This window comes from Mya arenaria, chromosome 15 (assembly GCF_026914265.1).
Source record: "Mya arenaria isolate MELC-2E11 chromosome 15, ASM2691426v1".
Classification (NCBI taxonomy): domain Eukaryota; kingdom Metazoa; phylum Mollusca; class Bivalvia; order Myida; family Myidae; genus Mya; species Mya arenaria.
In genome coordinates this window covers 26593771-26611708 of record NC_069136.1, presented here as the reverse complement: position 1 = coordinate 26611708, position 17938 = coordinate 26593771, and the positions used below count along the sequence as shown (strand labels likewise).

At 37.6% G+C, this 17938-nt stretch overlaps 2 protein-coding genes across 2 annotated transcripts; both read left to right on the top strand.

The window, feature by feature from the left end:
- Positions 1-541: 541 nt before the first annotated feature.
- On the top strand, positions 542-8292 carry LOC128218917 (zinc finger protein 26-like). The gene is made up of 4 exons (XM_052926691.1): positions 542-616; positions 3766-3821; positions 5019-5166; positions 5439-8292. Exons 2-4 carry the CDS (start codon positions 3783-3785, stop codon positions 7844-7846), a joined length of 2595 nt encoding a protein of 864 aa, XP_052782651.1. The 5' UTR covers positions 542-616; positions 3766-3782; the 3' UTR covers positions 7847-8292.
- A 6345-nt stretch (positions 8293-14637) lies between these two features.
- Positions 14638-16352, top strand: LOC128219255 (acetylcholine receptor subunit alpha-1-A-like). The gene is made up of 2 exons (XM_052927068.1): positions 14638-15042; positions 15387-16352. Exons 1-2 carry the CDS (start codon positions 14638-14640, stop codon positions 16350-16352), a joined length of 1371 nt encoding a protein of 456 aa, XP_052783028.1.
- Positions 16353-17938: the final 1586 nt, after the last annotated feature.

Sequence of the window (17938 nt, the reverse complement as noted above, 5' to 3'; positions counted from 1 at the left end):
CGTCTACACTTGATTTTTAAGTAGACACATAAGTTTAACATGTTTACACTGGATAAGCAAAGTTATAAGTTTTAAACTCTTGTTTATTCATGGCCACTTTTCGCACCTTTTATTGTAGTGGCCAAACATGCTACAGTAAAGCATTGCTATTATTATAAGTCATTAATTTATACTTATTTGTCAAGTTAATAAAATAAACATTCGGATGTAAACGAATCTGGAAGGCATAAGATTAGTTTAAATCGCTCAAATAGGACAACTGCATAAGTTTAAAAACAAAACAAAAAATAAAATGTCAATTTTATCATATTTTCCAGCAAATCATACTGTAATATTTATCATCTTAATATGCGAAGTTCAAAACACATGCTTTTACACAATTCGTGTACAGCACTGTACCGTACGCTTATTTTTGCGATAAGGTGTGTACATTGATACAAGTAGGTGTATGACAATCTAGAGGGGCATTATCGAATAACTTTACTCACTGCTTACCGTTTCAGTATCAGACGTTTTGACTAAGTGATAAATAAACAAGGAAGGTAACTCTAACAGTCACAACAAAAACAAAACAAAGCAATGATTTTATTGTTCTAATCGCTTATCGAAACCAAACGTGGGTACCTATTCTATTAGCACTTAAATATTATTATTTTATGTTATGCAATCAATCATTCAGTACATCACTAGGCACAATAATGACTTTATAAACGATAAATGATTATTAATTTCGTACGGGTTATCAGTGTTCAACTTTTTTTATAATTACTTTTGGCAAGGTTTTTCAGGAAAAACATGTAGCAAAATTCCCAGAAACGTTGCAAATAAGGAAATGGTGCTGTATATTATGTTTAAACAAGGAAATAAACAGAACTTTGATTGAAAAAGGCTTTTGTGTGGTGCATTCCTTCGCTACCAAATTGTGTAATTTTCAACAACCATAGCTTCTCATATATTAGCCACATTGATTGCCCTTTTTGATGCCCCAATTTTGCACAAGCTTCATGATCATATGTCACAAATTTTAATAATAAACAATGATGTAACTACTAGTATTATTTTAGTCAATACCTTACTAACGGAAAAAATAATCCTGAACCCCATAAATTAACTTTTGTAAAGGCATGAAAGTATCTTGCAAATCCTTCTCAATAGGGAGAAGAAGAATCCTGTTTTCGAACGTCTTTTTTATTTTAAACTACCTTGTCCATATAATTGTACGTTGACAGATTTTTTTTAGATTTTTGATATGGCAAATCCTTCACGTACAAATTGTTTAGTATCAAAAGTGGGTAGTTGTTCCGATCAGGATTCCGGGTTAAAGCATATTGCGTCTATAAAATATAATAAAAACCAAAAATATTACCAGATAATGTTATTTTATATTAGTTCCGTACACAAAAAATAAATATCCAACTTATAATTATGAGTTTGACGGCTTTTCTTCATTTCATTCTGTCAAAACATAACAATATATACATGAAGGGCACCTGCAAGGCTTTTGGGCACAGTTTTAAATCGCTCGGAACACTTCGGCCATGGCCGGGTTGTTACGATTGTATAACGAGGTCTATCTCGAAGCTTTGTCGGAGGAGGCCGAGTTATTACGATTGTATTGAGTTGTTCCCCTTCGCATAATTGTTGTCTGTGTCAGTCAACTTTCGTTTTATTGGAAAGGTAAACAACTTGTTTTAATGCATTAAATGCTTGTTTAGTGCAAAATAACATTTCACGAACATGGTAAAATATGAATATAACTCTTTATAAATCAATTTCAACCATAAAATACTTCACTTAAAACAATTTCAATATTTTTAAAACACCCCCGTTTTTTGCACATTCCCGTTTAGACGTTAGGGATTGGAAGAATCCCGTATAACACGTCTATTATTTTAGACTATTAACTGCCCTGATACTGGTGCTTGCCATATAAATATGCCCTGCTATGTAAAATCCATAATTTGAGTAAGCCAGGAAAGCATTTACAAGTGAAGGGCTTGCAAGCTTGTGCCAACTATTACCACTGCTGGTGTATTATGTTTTCCTTTAAACTGTTTAAATGAAACAGTGTTAACTTAAAGAACCTTTATAAGCATGTCTTTACTAGTTTTAGTTAACACCATGTACTGTACATCTTATGTATACCCCATAACTGGATGGTACTGACGGGTGTAGGACAAAATCCCCAAAGCAAGTCAAATCAGACCATTCATATGATATCAATTATACATAATTACATCCAATTAAGGAATTCCAATAATGAAAAACACTTTTACATTTTATTTGAAAAGACATATATATTTCAAAATAATCCCAATTTTTCTCTTAAAGTTAAAGTCATACAGTAGATATGAACTAAAAAAAACTTAGGGGGTGGCCTCCTGCCTCCTTGTCTGCCTCCTGGTACTGACCAGCCTCGTGTTTTTTATGACTGGTCCCAGCTTTTAAGGATTTGGGTATTACTTTTTATATTTTTGATTTTGGTGTCCATAACTCTCCATACCACATTAACTCAATGGTGAATTTTCTTCAAAAATGTCAGAACTGTCAATCTATTTGTTTGCAGCTTTAAGTCCCTTATAACAGGATAAATATCAGCTGACTATTCTATTCTTTTTATAATTTGTGTAATGTTTACATTTATAAGAGTGTTTTGGCTTTAAAAGGGAACAATTTTTATGATAAGCATTTTTATTGTGTAAAATCAAGATAAAGTCAGAAACTCAGCTTACACCTATTTTAAAATTTAGAAGTTGGGGCTAGGGATTGTAAACATTTAAATGTTTTGGGGTTTACCTGTGTAAACCATGCAGACATGTTTAAAGAGGTGGATTTAAAAATATACAACAGTATTAGGTTTTTCTTCTTTTTCTAAGAACATGTATAAATTTGTTCAACAGCTAGGCATTGGAAATCAGTCTAAAAATTAAAATCTTAATCTGCATGTTTTATGGAAACTACTCCATTTTGATGAATTTTCGATTATGTTCATGAAGTTCTTAAAATATCTACCCGGTATATTTATGATCAAGGTGCATAATAAAGAATGACAAGCTTGAAAAATTGAGTTTTCAGCAGTTTTCCAAACAGTTGAGATGTATTTTGAGTTACCTTACATGACTGAATTGAAAGCATTGATGCCAAAATAAGCTGATTCTTCTTGATTTAAACACATTTTTATGTTTAACTCATTTGGCATTAAATGACCATAACTAAAACAAGTGTGTGGTTTGGGTACAGATAAAAAATGATGATATTTTGGCACTCTTTTAACTGGAGAATCTGTGGTCATGTGGCTATTTAACTTCAAAAAACATTTATCTTTTCACACATATCCTGTGTTATTTGAAATTGGGGTTTGACCATTCCTGTAGGTTTAATAAAAGAAAAATATATTTTGTGACTACTACCATATTTTTCTACTTAATGGTAAGGGTTAATATGTTCGCAGCATATGCTATTGATTATTGGTGACCTCAGTCTGAACAGTACTTAATCATCATCCTGTAATAACAATATCACAAAAATATAATACTTTTTCATACAGATTTGCTTATAAATTGACCCCGTCTTATAAGCGAGTCGAAACAAAAAGCACCAGATTTCATGGGCAAAGTTAGGGGGCCGTCTTATAAGCGAATCGCCTTATAGTCGAGAAAATACGGTATTCATTTTGTTAAAAAGAAAATTTTGGTTTCTTGTCACATGTTGTGATTCTGTGAGAAAATTGGAAAATGATGTATGTTTTTTTTTTTATTATTGCAGGCTGAGAGTTGCAGAAAATGGATGTAAACGAAGCAAAAGAAAAAATTCAATCATTGGTGAGTTACAAGTACACACATCATAATAGTTCTGTGTTTTTATCGAGAAGTTGTATTATGCACATGTACTTGTATCTTACGGAAAACATGGCATAAAAGTTATGGTGAACCTCCATGAAATATAGTGTGCTTGTGATCCCTGTACATTGTACCTTAAAGGACCAATTTACAAAGATTTCTGAGGAGCTTCTATCTTCATAAAGTGGCACTTGAATGCAACTGTTTGAGTCGCTTCTGGTTCCTTTGGAAAAATAGTTATTGTCAACCTCTGTGTTACTCAAAATGACAATGGAATTGCATCTTATGTGAAGCACGAGGTAAAAGACGGACAGATGTATTTTGCTCTACATATATGGATACAGGGGGAGGGGCACCATTTCAAAACCTTGCATATAATAAAGTTACAAGACAGACAGATGTATTTTGCTCTACATATATGTAGAGAAGGGGGGGGGGCACCATTTCAAAACCTTGCATGTAATAAAGTTATATATTTGGATTTTAAACATTGCAATGGACTGAAATGGTGTTCAGAAACTTAACTTGTTTTAGTCAAAAGTGTGTTCTTTAATGAGTGAAATCTAAACAGCTTTGTGGCAATTACTTCCTTATGGAAAGGGCCCAGCTATAAACTGTCCAATATACCATGTATGAGGCATGCATGTTGAGGGCTCAGTCTGAACTGTTCAGTAAAGATTCTATATTGCTTCAAGGTGCATGCATTTCGAGGGCTCAGCTTCAGGCATGCATATTGAGGGCTGAGCCCATGATGGACACTCAGCGTTCGACACAAATAGGGTCCAGGGATCCCAAGCACAACATATTTCATGGCCGTTCACCATGACATCCTTGGCATGTATTCCGTTGGGACACCAGTGATTTAGTGGCTTTAGTTCAGTAAACATATCTGCATTTGAAATATTTGAAAATACATGTACTTCGAAAAAACAAATTTATGAAGATTTCTGAGGAGCCTCTATCTTCCAGAAGCGACACTTGAATGCAACTGTTTGAGTCTCTTCTGTTGTCGACCTGTGTTACTCAAAATAACAATAAAAGGAATTGCATCTTATGTTAAACTCTTCATTATGTTTCTAATAAATTGATTACTTCTGAGTCTTCTTTCTAAAAATAAAATTTTCTTCTAAATTGATACTACATTTAGACACTCTTTGTGAAAAAGTGATTTTGCTCCAGGTTTCAGCCTTACTGAAAGATGGATACGAAGCTCTGGTTCTGGCTTCTCATGTGGAGAAACACACATTCCTGTATGAGGGAAGCCAACAGGGACGGGAATTCCTCAAACAAACCCCTCAGCTTCTCAAGTTTCCAGATTTCTGCACAGGTACCTGATTGATGTTGAAATTTGATTTTAGTTTCTCATTTTTTGCTAATAACTACAACTGTATTGTGACATTTTTTTTGAAATGATACGATATATCGTAAATATAAATCTATAAATTAATTTCATTTACTTATTGTGTTGTCTAAATTATTAATATCCTTTACATTTTTCTTTAATATTCTATCATCCGTGAAATGATAAAAAATAACAGCATTTAAGATAAACGTAAACAAAAAATGTATTTAAGTTTCTTACGATGTTGTCTATTGAAGAATCTTCAGAAACGGGACACGATGTGAAAGGAATTTCTCTTTTGACTTCTGTCAAACCTGGACACCATTTAACATTGGATAAAAGTAGTGTGAATGACAGAAATAACCCTACAGAGAAAACAGATGACACCTCAAAAGAAGAAACCAAAGAATCTGAAATTCATGAAGTAAAAGATGAAGCTAATTTGTATGATGATGATGACACAGACATTGAGAACTATGTGGATGAACTTTCAGGTGGAGTTGAAACTCTGGACAAAGGCAATGAAATTGAGGATGGTATCAGAAAATGTCAAAAGCCTTCGTTAAATGTATCACATAACAATATAAAAGAAAAAAGAGTAAGAGGCAAATCAAAGAATTCTAAAGTTAATACTGAAAAAGCTCAAAGGAAACAAAAATCAAATCTTATTGTAAATCATGTGGAAAACGACGATAATACTCATAGTGCGAAGAAAAACATTATCCGGGTTGATTTCCCCTCTGGTAAGGATGGTGCAAATGATGAAGGGAATATAACATATAGAGAGGTTAAAGTTGAATTAGATATTCCAAATGATGATGATGATGATGTAGATGAGCCTTCTGTAGCTGAAAATGGTAAAGTGCTGAGTAAAGGCAAGAAAAGAAAAATTAAAAAGGGTCGCAAAACAACTGCTAAAAAGAGACAGATAGGCCAAGTTATAGAGAAAGATTCTAGGGAACTCAGTTTAGGTATTGACCAAGAAAATGACCTTGAGGAAAAATTTGGCAGTCTCGACTCAACTATTATCTTTAGAAAAAAGGCTATTCAAGAATGTGATAAGAGGTTGATTGATTTTTTGGAACAAAACCTTAATGAGAAAAAATGTGTCAGCACTGACAAGAAAAAAAGTTTGAATGGTGAAAGTATTGATGGGTTTGCTTCGAAAATAGTGAAATTTTCTAGAGACTATGGCATGATGGGTGAAGGGAGCAAACAGTGTGATATTTGTCCCTGCTGCAGCATTGAATTGAAATCGAAAGATGAAGAGTTTTGTCAAAAGCACTTGAAATCGCACATGGACAAATTAAGGCAATCTGTAGAACTTTGTAAACGGTGCCACATTATTCTGCCAACAAAGTGGCTTGCACTTCATTCTTGTATTTGTGAGATCCCTCGTCTTACAAATACAGTCAATTACGGCGTAAGAGATATCAGAGACGAAGTAGCAGCTTTCACAATGAAGCTTTGTTTTGGCAAAGATGATACGAAAAACGATGTGGCCACTTGTGTTGAATGCAAGGAAGAATTTTACAATTCCTTTTCCCTTAAATACCATTACTTGCAAAATCATATCTTCGTTTACAAACATTTAGGATCTTGTGGTATGGAATTTACCAACATTACCGACTTTACTTACCATATCAGGCCAGCTTGTGTAGATGATGAAAGTGAAAGAAAATGTTACATATGCAAAACTGTATTTGAATGCAGTGAACACGTTGCAGCACATGTTTCCGAAAACCACCAATCTTTAGTGGACAGAAAATGTGAAAAATGTGGATCGTGGTTTTCTTGTTTACTTCAGTTACGCGAGCACTACTGCGGGAAAGACGCATGGTTAACTGAAAAGAAAAGGGATGGTTTCTCCAGTGTTCAATGTCGGCTTGAAGAATGCAATAAGTGGTTTCCGTCTTCAAGACTGGTAGTAATACATGGTAGGGATGTACATGGACTTAAAGAAGACCTTTGCAGTTTGTGCGGCATATCTTTCACCGATCGCAGAAACATGAAAACACATATGGAATGGAAACATGGTTTTGCAGATTTGGTTCCCTGCTATGTTTGTGGTCAGATGTATCGTGGACATACCGCTTTAAGGGCCCACTTGAATACCCATAACGAGGAACTTAATTATAAATGTGACCAGTGCGATGCCGCGTACAAAAGTAGAGGCTCATTATTTAAGCATAAAGAGCAAAATCATCCAAAAGATGGTATACGCAAAACATTTACATGTAAAGTGTGCCTGCAACCATTTTCCAGAAAAGAAATATTAAAGCATCACATTGTAGTAAAGAACCATGTTTCTGATGAACAACCAATGCCAGATGTTGTTCCTTGTAAAGTGTGTGGGAAATTATTTGGACACACAGCATCTTTGACAAAACACATGCATCGACAGCATTCGGAAAAGAAGTCCAGCTGTACAGAGTGCGGTAAAGCGTTCTCGTGTAATAGCAACCTTCGACAGCACATGTGGACACACAGTGGTCAAAAGCCTCGTTGTGAATATTGCAAAATGGATTTCCGAAGCCACAGGAAACTTGTGGAACATATGGCTCAAAAACACGATGTTCGAATGGAGTATTCTAAGAATGATTCTATTTTTATAAAGGGAAATATGCTACCATTAAACTTGAAAACATCTCCCAATAAAGATTGAGGCTAAATAAACGTTGCGATATTAAAGATCAGTCCCGCCCACTAGTCTACCTAACGGAGTGCTATTTATACTATGTAACTCTCTAAAAATATTTTATTTTGAGTCTAAATATCGACCTAATTCGGAGTTAGATATAATTGTTCGTTCAACATCTGCAGCCGATTGTATACACTTATTTTATTATTTGGTTTGGTCATAGTTAGCCCAAGTCTAATTGGTCAATAGGTATCCAGAACTATTTAGAGAGAGAGAGAGAGAGAGAGAGAGAGAGAGAGACTTTGTATCAAACAGTTACAACCTATGCATGAAACAAAGTAAACATGATTAAGTTCACTTATATACGGACGTTTAATATACGGACGTTTAATTTTATATACATATATATGATTTTATGTAACATAAGGAATTAATATATATATATATATATTAAAAAAACACGTTACAGATGATAACAATATAGTTGTTTTCCCTAACCTCTCGCAGCAAAACATTTTTATACTTCTAGGCCTGTCCCTGTTTATTTTCTTTGTTTAGGTGTCTTTTAATAGTATATCTAACAGTGTAAGAACTAAAGGACTAATACTTGATCAACGGTGTTTGTTTAATTCAAGTTTTTAAAGAATTCCACTGTGCCAATCGATAACGTTATATCAGACTTGCTCTGTTTACCCGTTCACATGTTAAATGCAAAACGAAAAATATTCTCAGTTTATGCAACTCTAAAAACACATGTCCAAGTCTTTGATTAATCCCATTTAGTAAAGTTTATAAAAACTCCCTCAACAATAGTCACTCGCAATAAGTGCCAACCTGGTGCACATGGGGCATAATTGTGTGTGTTTCCTCGCAGTAAACCACAAGGAAAAGGGGTTGCCTATCTTTAAACACGGGATTTGTTAAGGCAGTTGCAGAATTTTCTAGCATTTGCATTTAAATTACAGACGAGTACCCTTGCATTACGGGAGTCACCGTGCGAACAATGTTAGGATTTCTTATCATACCCTTGCAGTACGGCAGTCACCGTCCGTATAGTGTTAGGATTTCTTATCATACCCTTGCAGTATGGGAGTCACCGTGCGTACAATGTTGAGCTTTCTTATCATTCCCTTGCAGTATGGGAGGCACCGTGCGTGCAATGTTTGGCTTTCTTATCATTCCCTTGCAGTATGGGAGTCACCGTGCGTACAATGTTGGGCTTTCTTATCATTCCCTTGCAGTATGGGAGTCACCGTGCGTACAATGTTGGGTTTTCTTATCATTCCCTTGCAGTATGGGAGTCACCGTGCGTACAATGTTGGGCTTTCTTATCATTCCCTTGCAGTATGGGAGTCACCGTGCGTACAATGTTTGGCTTTCTTATCATTCCCTTGCAGTATGGGAGTCACCGTGCGTACAATGTTGGGCTTTCTTATCATACCCTTGCAGTATGGGAGTCACCGTGCGTACAATGTTGGGCTTTCTTATCATTCCCTTGCAGTATGGGAGTCACCGTGCGTGCAATGTTGGGCTTTCTTATCATACCCTTGCAGTATGGGAGTCACCGTGCGTACAATGTTGGGCTTTCTTATCATACCCTTGCAGTATGGGAGTCACCGTGTGTACGATGTTGGGATTTCTTATCATTCCCTTGCAGTATGGGAGTCACCGTGCGTACAATGTTGGGCTTTCTTAACCGTGCGTATAACGTAAGGATTTCTTATCATTCCCTTGCAGTATGGGAGTCACCGTGCGTACAATGTTGGGCTTTCTTATCATTCCCTTGCAGTATGGGAGTCACCGTGCGTACAATGTTTGGCTTTCTTATCATTCCCTTGCAGTTCGAGTCACCGTGCGTACAATGTTTGGCTTTCTTATCATTCCCTTGCAGTATGGGAGTCACCGAGCGTACAATGTTGGGCTTTCTTATCATTCCCTTGCAGTATGGGAGTCACCGTGCGTGCAATGTTGGGCTTTCTTATCATTCCCTTGCAGTATGGGAGTCACCGTGCGTACAATGTTGGGCTTTCTTATCATTCCCTTGCAGTATGGGAGTCACCGTGCGTACAATGTTGGGCTTTCTTATCATTCCCTTGCAGTATGGGAGTCACCGTGCGTATAACGTAAGGATTTCTTATCATTCCCTTGCAGTATGGGAGTCACCGTGCGTATAACGTAAGGATTTCTTATCATTCCCTTGCAGTATGGGAGTCACCGTGCGTACAATGTTGGGCTTTCTTATCATTCCCTTGCAGTATGGGAGTCACCGTGCGTGCAATGTTGGGCTTTCTTATCATTCCCTTGCAGTTCGAGACTCACCGTGCGTACAATGTTGGGCTTTCTTATCATTCCCTTGCAGTATGGGAGTCACCGTGCGTACAATGTTGGGCTTTCTTATCATACCCTTGCAGTTCGAGACTCACCGTGCGTACAATGTTGGGATTTCTTATCATTCCCTTGCAGTATGGGAGTCACCGTGCGTATAACGTAAGGATTTCTTATCATTCCCTTGCAGTATGGGAGTCACCGTGCGTACAATGTTGGGATTTCTTATCATTCCCTTGCAGTATGGGAGTCACCGTGTGTACGATGTTGGGCTTTCTTATCATACCCTTGCAGTATGGGAGTCACCGTGCGTACAATGTTGGGATTTCTTATCATACCCTTGCAGTATGGGAGTCACCGTGTGTACGATGTTGGGCTTTCTTATCATACCCTTGCAGTATGGGAGTCACCGTGCGTGCAATGTTGGGCTTTCTTATCATTCCCTTGCAGTATGGGAGTCACCGTGCGTGCAATATTGGGCTTTCTTATCATTCCCTTGCAGTTCGAGACTCACCGTGCGTACAAAGTTGGGCTTTCTTATCATTCCCTTGCAGTATGGGAGTCACCGTGCGTGCAATGTTGGGCTTTCTTATCATACCCTTGCAGTATGGGAGTCACCGTGCGTGCAATGTTGGGCTTTCTTATCATTCCCTTGCAGTATGGGAGTCACCGTGCGTACAATGTTGGGCTTTCTTATCATTCCCTTGCAGTTCGAGACTCACCGTGCGTACAATGTTGGGCTTTCTTATCATTCCCTTGCAGTATGGGAGTCACCGTGCGTGCAATGTTGGGCTTTCTTATCATTCCCTTGCAGTATGGGACTCACCGTGCGTGCAATGTTGGGATTTCTTATCATACCCTTGCAGTATGGGAGTCACCGTGCGTACAATGTTGGGCTTTCTTATCATTCCCTTGCAGTATGGGAGTCACCGTGTGTACAATGTTTGGCTTTCTTATCATTCCCTTGCAGTATGGGAGTCACCGAGCGTACAATGTTGGGTTTTCTTATCATTCCCTTGCAGTATGGGAGTCACCGTGCGTACAATGTTGGGCTTTCTTATCATTCCCTTGCAGTATGGGACTCACCGTGCGTGCAATGTTGGGATTTCTTATCATTCCCTTGCAGTATGGGAGGCTCCGTGCGTACAATGTTTGGCTTTCTTATCATTCCCTTGCAGTATGGGAGTCACCGTGTGTACGATGTTGGGATTTCTTATCATACCCTTGCAGTATGGGAGTCACCGTGCGTACAATGTTGGGTTTTCTTATCATTCCCTTGCAGTATGGGAGTCACCGTGCGTACAATGTTGGGCTTTCTTATCATTCCCTTGCAGTATGGGACTCACCGTGCGTGCAATGTTGGGATTTCTTATCATTCCCTTGCAGTATGGGAGGCACCGTGCGTGCAATGTTGGGCTTTCTTATCATTCCCTTGCAGTATGGGAGTCACCGTGTGTACGATGTTGGGATTTCTTATCATACCCTTGCAGTATGGGAGTCACCGTGCGTGCAATGTTGGGATTTCTTATCATACCCTTGCAGTATAGGAGTCACCGTGTGTACGATGTTGGGATTTCTTATCATACCCTTGCAGTATGGGAGTCACCGTGTGTACGATGTTGGGATTTCTTATCATACCCTTGCAGTATAGGAGTCACCGTGTGTACAATGTTGGGATTTCTTATCATACCCTTGCAGTATGGGAGTCACCGTGCGTACAATGTTTGGCTTTCTTATCATTCCCTTGCAGTATGGGAGTCACCGTGCGTACAATGTTGGGTTTTCTTATCATTCCCTTGCAGAAAAGGAGTCACCGTGCGTGCAATGTTAGGATTTCTTATCATACCCTTGCAGTATGGGAGTCACCGTGCGTGCAATGTTGGGATTTCTTATCATACCCTTGCAGTATGGGAGTCACCGTGCGTACAATGTTGGGCTTTCTTATCATTCCCTTGCAGTATGGGAGTCACCGTGCGTACAATGTTGGGCTTTCTTATCATTCCCTTGCAGTATGGGAGTCACTGTGCGTACAATGTTGGGTTTTCTTATCATTCCCTTGCAGTACGGGAGTCACCGTGCGTACAATGTTGGGCTTTCTTATCATTCCCTTGCAGTATGGGAGTCACCGTGCGTACAATGTTGGGCTTTCTTATCATTCCCTTGCAGTATGGGAGTCACCGTGCGTACAATGTTGGGCTTTCTTATCATTCCCTTGCAGTATGGGAGTCACCGTGTGTACGATGTTGGGATTTCTTATCATACCCTTGCAGTATGGGAGTCACCGTGCGTGCAATGTTGGGATTTCTTATCATACCCTTGCAGTATAGGAGTCACCGTGTGTACGATGTTGGGATTTCTTATCATACCCTTGCAGTATGGGAGTCACCGTGTGTACGATGTTGGGATTTCTTATCATACCCTTGCAGTATAGGAGTCACCGTGTGTACAATGTTGGGATTTCTTATCATACCCTTGCAGTATGGGAGTCACCGTGCGTACAATGTTTGGCTTTCTTATCATTCCCTTGCAGTATGGGAGTCACCGTGCGTACAATGTTGGGTTTTCTTATCATTCCCTTGCAGTATAGGAGTCACCGTGCGTGCAATGTTAGGCTTTCTTATCATACCCTTGCAGTATGGGAGTCACCGTGCGTGCAATGTTGGGATTTCTTATCATACCCTTGCAGTATGGGAGTCACCGTGCGTACAATGTTGGGCTTTCTTATCATTCCCTTGCAGTATGGGAGTCACCGTGCGTACAATGTTGGGCTTTCTTATCATTCCCTTGCAGTATGGGAGTCACCGTGCGTGCAATGTTGGGATTTCTTATCATACCCTTGCAGTATGGGAGTCACCGTGCGTACAATGTTGGGCTTTCTTATCATTCCCTTGCAGTATGGGAGTCACCGTGCGTATAACGTAAGGATTTCTTATCATTCCCTTGCAGTATGGGAGTCACCGTGCGTACAATGTTGGGCTTTCTTATCATTCCCTTGCAGTACGGGAGTCACCGTGCGTATAACGTAAGGATTTCTCATCATACCCTTGCAGTTCGAGACTCACCGAGCGTACAATGTTAGGATATCTTATCATAACCTTAATTGCAATACGGGAGTGACCGTGCGTACAATGTTAGGATATCTTATCATACCCTTAATTGCAATACGGGAGTCACCGTGCGTACAATGTTAGGATTTCTTATCATACATTAACATTCAGATGTTTATCGTTGATACCTCGGGTGAACATAATTTTGAACAACGTTATTCATTTTGTCGACTTATCGACTATAAGGCCTTCAATTAAATAATGCAACAAGTTATTCATGTGCAAATATAAAAAAAAATCACACTGCCCAAACCGGAGATCGTGGTATTTGAAAAGAAAGCATTTCAATTAGTTTAACTATTTTGGTTCCATGGTGTCGGTTTTTTTATGACAAAACAGATAAATACCATGGATTAATCACGCAAACAGCATGGCTCTGATTTTTCTCATGCCCGATGTTGTCTGGATAGAAATATAAATATATATATTCAAATATAATCATCTAAGTATACTTTTATTGTAATTGTTTTAATTGTTTTTCATAATGTCATTACGGTATGGTTTCAAGCGTCATCGATATGGATATTAATTGCTGTTTTCACTAATATCTCTTAAAACAGTTACAAGGTCGTAGCTACCCGAAACAGCATTAAGCGATCTGATTATATTTCCTTGCAGTAAAACTTGAATTTACCCACAACTTACTCCCAAATAAGGTTAAACACAAGTAATACAATGGTGTTTATTTACCGAAAAGGTTCGAAAGCAATGGTTCTTATGAAGGATACCGAGTTTAATTTGTTAGAAATTTGCATAAAACACGGTACTTATACCTGATAAGACAACAGTTGATCATTGTAAATTTTTAATTTAGAACCCACAAAGCATTTAATATTTGTTCGTTTAAATACAAGGTTAAATCTTGCTATCAGTTATTAATATTTTCCATAAATGCATTATTTAGAAAGAAGTTAAAGGTTAATCACTTAAAATTTATATTTGTGATGTAAACAGTTGTATGTATTGATTTAAAATACGAGTGTCGCTTTTACATTTTTATATGAAAAATATTCCGTCTCTGACATGTTTAACGTACGTCGTTTCACAAAGGTCACATTAAAAAGAATTACAATAAAATTAAAGTTTCTGGCTTTGCCTTTTTCAAAAATTACTTACTTTATGACGGCAAATTATACAATGCTACGCCATGTCGTGAAATTTTCCTGTGTATATAAATCTCCCGACAACTGTTGGGCGCTGTCAAATGAAGCAAAATAGTTCAATATGTGCAGGCTTAGTTTTCCTGTGTTATTGCTAGTAGTGGTGGTAAGGTTACAACAATGTGCTTGTATGACTTCGCCGACGGCAAGTCATTTAAACGCGACAACGCTACCAGACTATTTTAATGAAACATACGACAGTACGACATCAGCGGTAACAGAAATGTATATCTTCAACGCAATAGACACGGATTTCAACATTCCTTTCGACCAGGTACAGCAGGTCCAGGACACCATTGACAGACAAGGAAGATCCCAGTTTCAGACAATGTTTCTCGACATTATGAAGAACTACAGCAAAAATCTTCTTCCAACCTTAGGCGCGCGTTTTCAGCAAATGAAATTGAACATTACCACCCAAATTGAAACGTTGGTTGGCATTGATGAGGTTGAAGAACGATTTACAACCGTGTTGACATTTCATCTAGCTTGGGAAGATAAACGGTTGACATGGGATCCTCTTTTGAGCGGTGTTCCTTTCATGACCATCGATGAGAATGTGGTTTGGAAGCCCGTGATTGAGATAGGAAACCCACATGAAGCCAAATCTTCTCGAAAAGAAACAGAAGTAAGATATTTTATATTTATTGACATATGCCTTTATTTCGTGTTGAAAGAGATAAGTCATACAAGTAAAACTGTACTTTGTCAAACAGGGATGTTAAATTCAGTATTACTCCTGAAATCAGGATTTCATACCATCGTGCATTTGTAAAGGAATTTTAGGCCGACTAATCCTACCACTTAATGCCTCAACTATGAATCAACATGTTAAAGATTTAGATTATCGATATGTTATCATCGTAAAAGCAAATGATGCGTAAACCTTTTTCAGTTTTAAGCAGTAACGTTTATAAATATGTATACTGCAATCAAAGCAAGTCTGAATTTTAAAATTGTTTTTTTTTGCAGAATCTTGTATACATAATGAGTGATGGTCGAATATACTGGACGTTTGTGCGTACCATTGACACGAGATGCGACATAGATACGACCCACTACCCATTCGATCGCCAGTACTGTCACATTGACTTGACAACCCCAATGTACACTCTTTACGCTGTCAACTTTACCCATGGCATTCACAAACGCGGCTTAAACCACGGAAACTGGCGCTACCATAGTCACAGTATTTATCGTCATCAAAATGTTGAATCATTCTTGTGGATCGGTACGATAGAATACGCCTTTGACAGAAAGCCCACAAATCCCGTTATTCTCTACATAGCTCCAGTCTTCATTTTGATTTCAATTCTTCCGTTGGTCTTCCTTCTTCCAAACGAAGGAAGTGACAGAATAGGGTTGACACTGACCGTTCTACTTGCAGTGTCCGTCTATATGACTCTGGTGGCCGATGAACTGCCTGACAGGTCTGAGCCGATGCCAATTATAACAATAGTACTGTTCATTTGGTACGTCTTAAATACCCTCACAACAATGCTGGTTATACTCAACGCAAGAATGTACCGCATCAGTGAGCAATACACTGTTCCAGCGTGTCTACAATGTGCTGTTCTATTTACTCGACGAATCTTTTGTCAAGGACAACTAAAGGCTCCAGTTGAAGATGAAGATGACAGTCAACAGGAGGCGATAACAAATGAAGTTAATGATGAAGAAAAAGGTAATGCTATGCCAGGAAATGACAACATCAGCAGTGCTATCCCCGGTAGAGGCGACGTTACTTCACCTAATGTGAATTGGAAACACGTGAGCTCCATGGTCGACAAAATCCTAATTGTTTCAATCTACACAGTTATGGCCATCTTTCTGAGTATTCTTTTTGGTGTTCTGTACCATGGCGACAAGAACAAGAAAAGCAGTATGGAATTCGGCGATGAATATGTTAAATATGACATTAATGCTTACAATGTTTAGTAGTATATTGTAGACATTAGAAATATGGCGGAAAATAATAGATTAACAATTGTTATTCGCTTTTAAAGAGTGAGTCTTCTTAATTTATTATTAAAATGTTATGACAATTGTACGATATGTCAAGTTAGTGTATTGTTATGAAGTATCTGGTTGATCAAGATTCGGAAAAGGCGCTCCACCATAGATGCGATATTTACTATGTTCGTTCACACTCTGTTGAAGATTAAGAGGATAGTCACAAAATGATGTTGACTCTGGCTTAGCAATTGATGATATCGTTCTTAAATATATTTCCATATTTGCTGAAAACATGGCCAGTGTATGAAAAACTCCTGACGAAATTCAGCAGCATCTGGATAGACTTTCAGGAATTGTAACACTTGGAGTTAATACGTAAATACACTAAAAATAAAATAATGATCTTTCTTAAAAATGAAGGGGTATAAAATTGGACATATACTAGTCATCCTATTGATGCTATGAATTATTTTAATTACTATAGTGTTAATTTGGTAGCTCCGAATATTGTTTTGTGTAAATGTAAGGATTACGATCTAAATCCAAAGTTATTATGACAGCTTTTTTTGTAAACTTATTGTTGTATGTTTATCCTAATGACTTCTCTTAACCTGTTTGATCATTTATCCCCCCCCCCCACACACACATACAGAATGGAAAAAAAAATATGCATTTACCGTCATAAAAAAATGCAAAAAAACAACAACACGAAAGCATAATCTAAATTTAGTGCGCACAACAGCATCACGAAATTTGCATATCACGTGACTTTCTGAACGTTGCTTTACATACTTCTGATTTTGATTTTTAACTAAGAAGTTTTGGGTTTAAATAGTGTTCCCGGTAATCTGCATCTGTGAATACTTGTCATTATTTTCTTCTATTATATCGAAATTGCAGAAAAAAATACAGTTATAGTATAAAACACTATTTTGGTTTTAGTGGGGTGCGATCCGACGGCGGTGATGCCGAGAAAGAATAGACAAAATAACACCTGAACCACTAGACCACAAGTACTTTCATAAATTTACTTGACATTTTGATATCTTGCCCATACATTAATAACATCCCTTGTATTTGTCAATCAACCAGTCACGCAACAACAAAGCAATTGATGCTAAATTGAAAACTGTAGTCTTCAAAATGATATTTGAGCAAATATCAACAATTGCTGAAGGGTTCCAGCTTTCAGTATTTTTTTTGCTTTTCCTTTAATAAAGTATCGTGTGAACCTCGGGGATTTATCAGGCATTATATGATTCTATCATAGATATATACTCACTTTTTTCTCAAATTATTTAATAGCAAGTGGAACCGAGACTTAAATTGTCAATAGTGATAAAATCATTATATGCACTATATACTTGCAGGCATTATCCGACTGTGTTAATGGGGAAAATGGTAAAGACAGTTCAATATCCCAATAGTTCAAAACGACATGTGATTATGACAGAGATATAACCGTAAAGCTTACGGTTATTCTGTGTAGATGTTTTTTCGACTTTCAGTTCATCCTTTACTAATTTAAACGGGTATATAACCGTTATTGCATTCAACGTGAAGAAAAG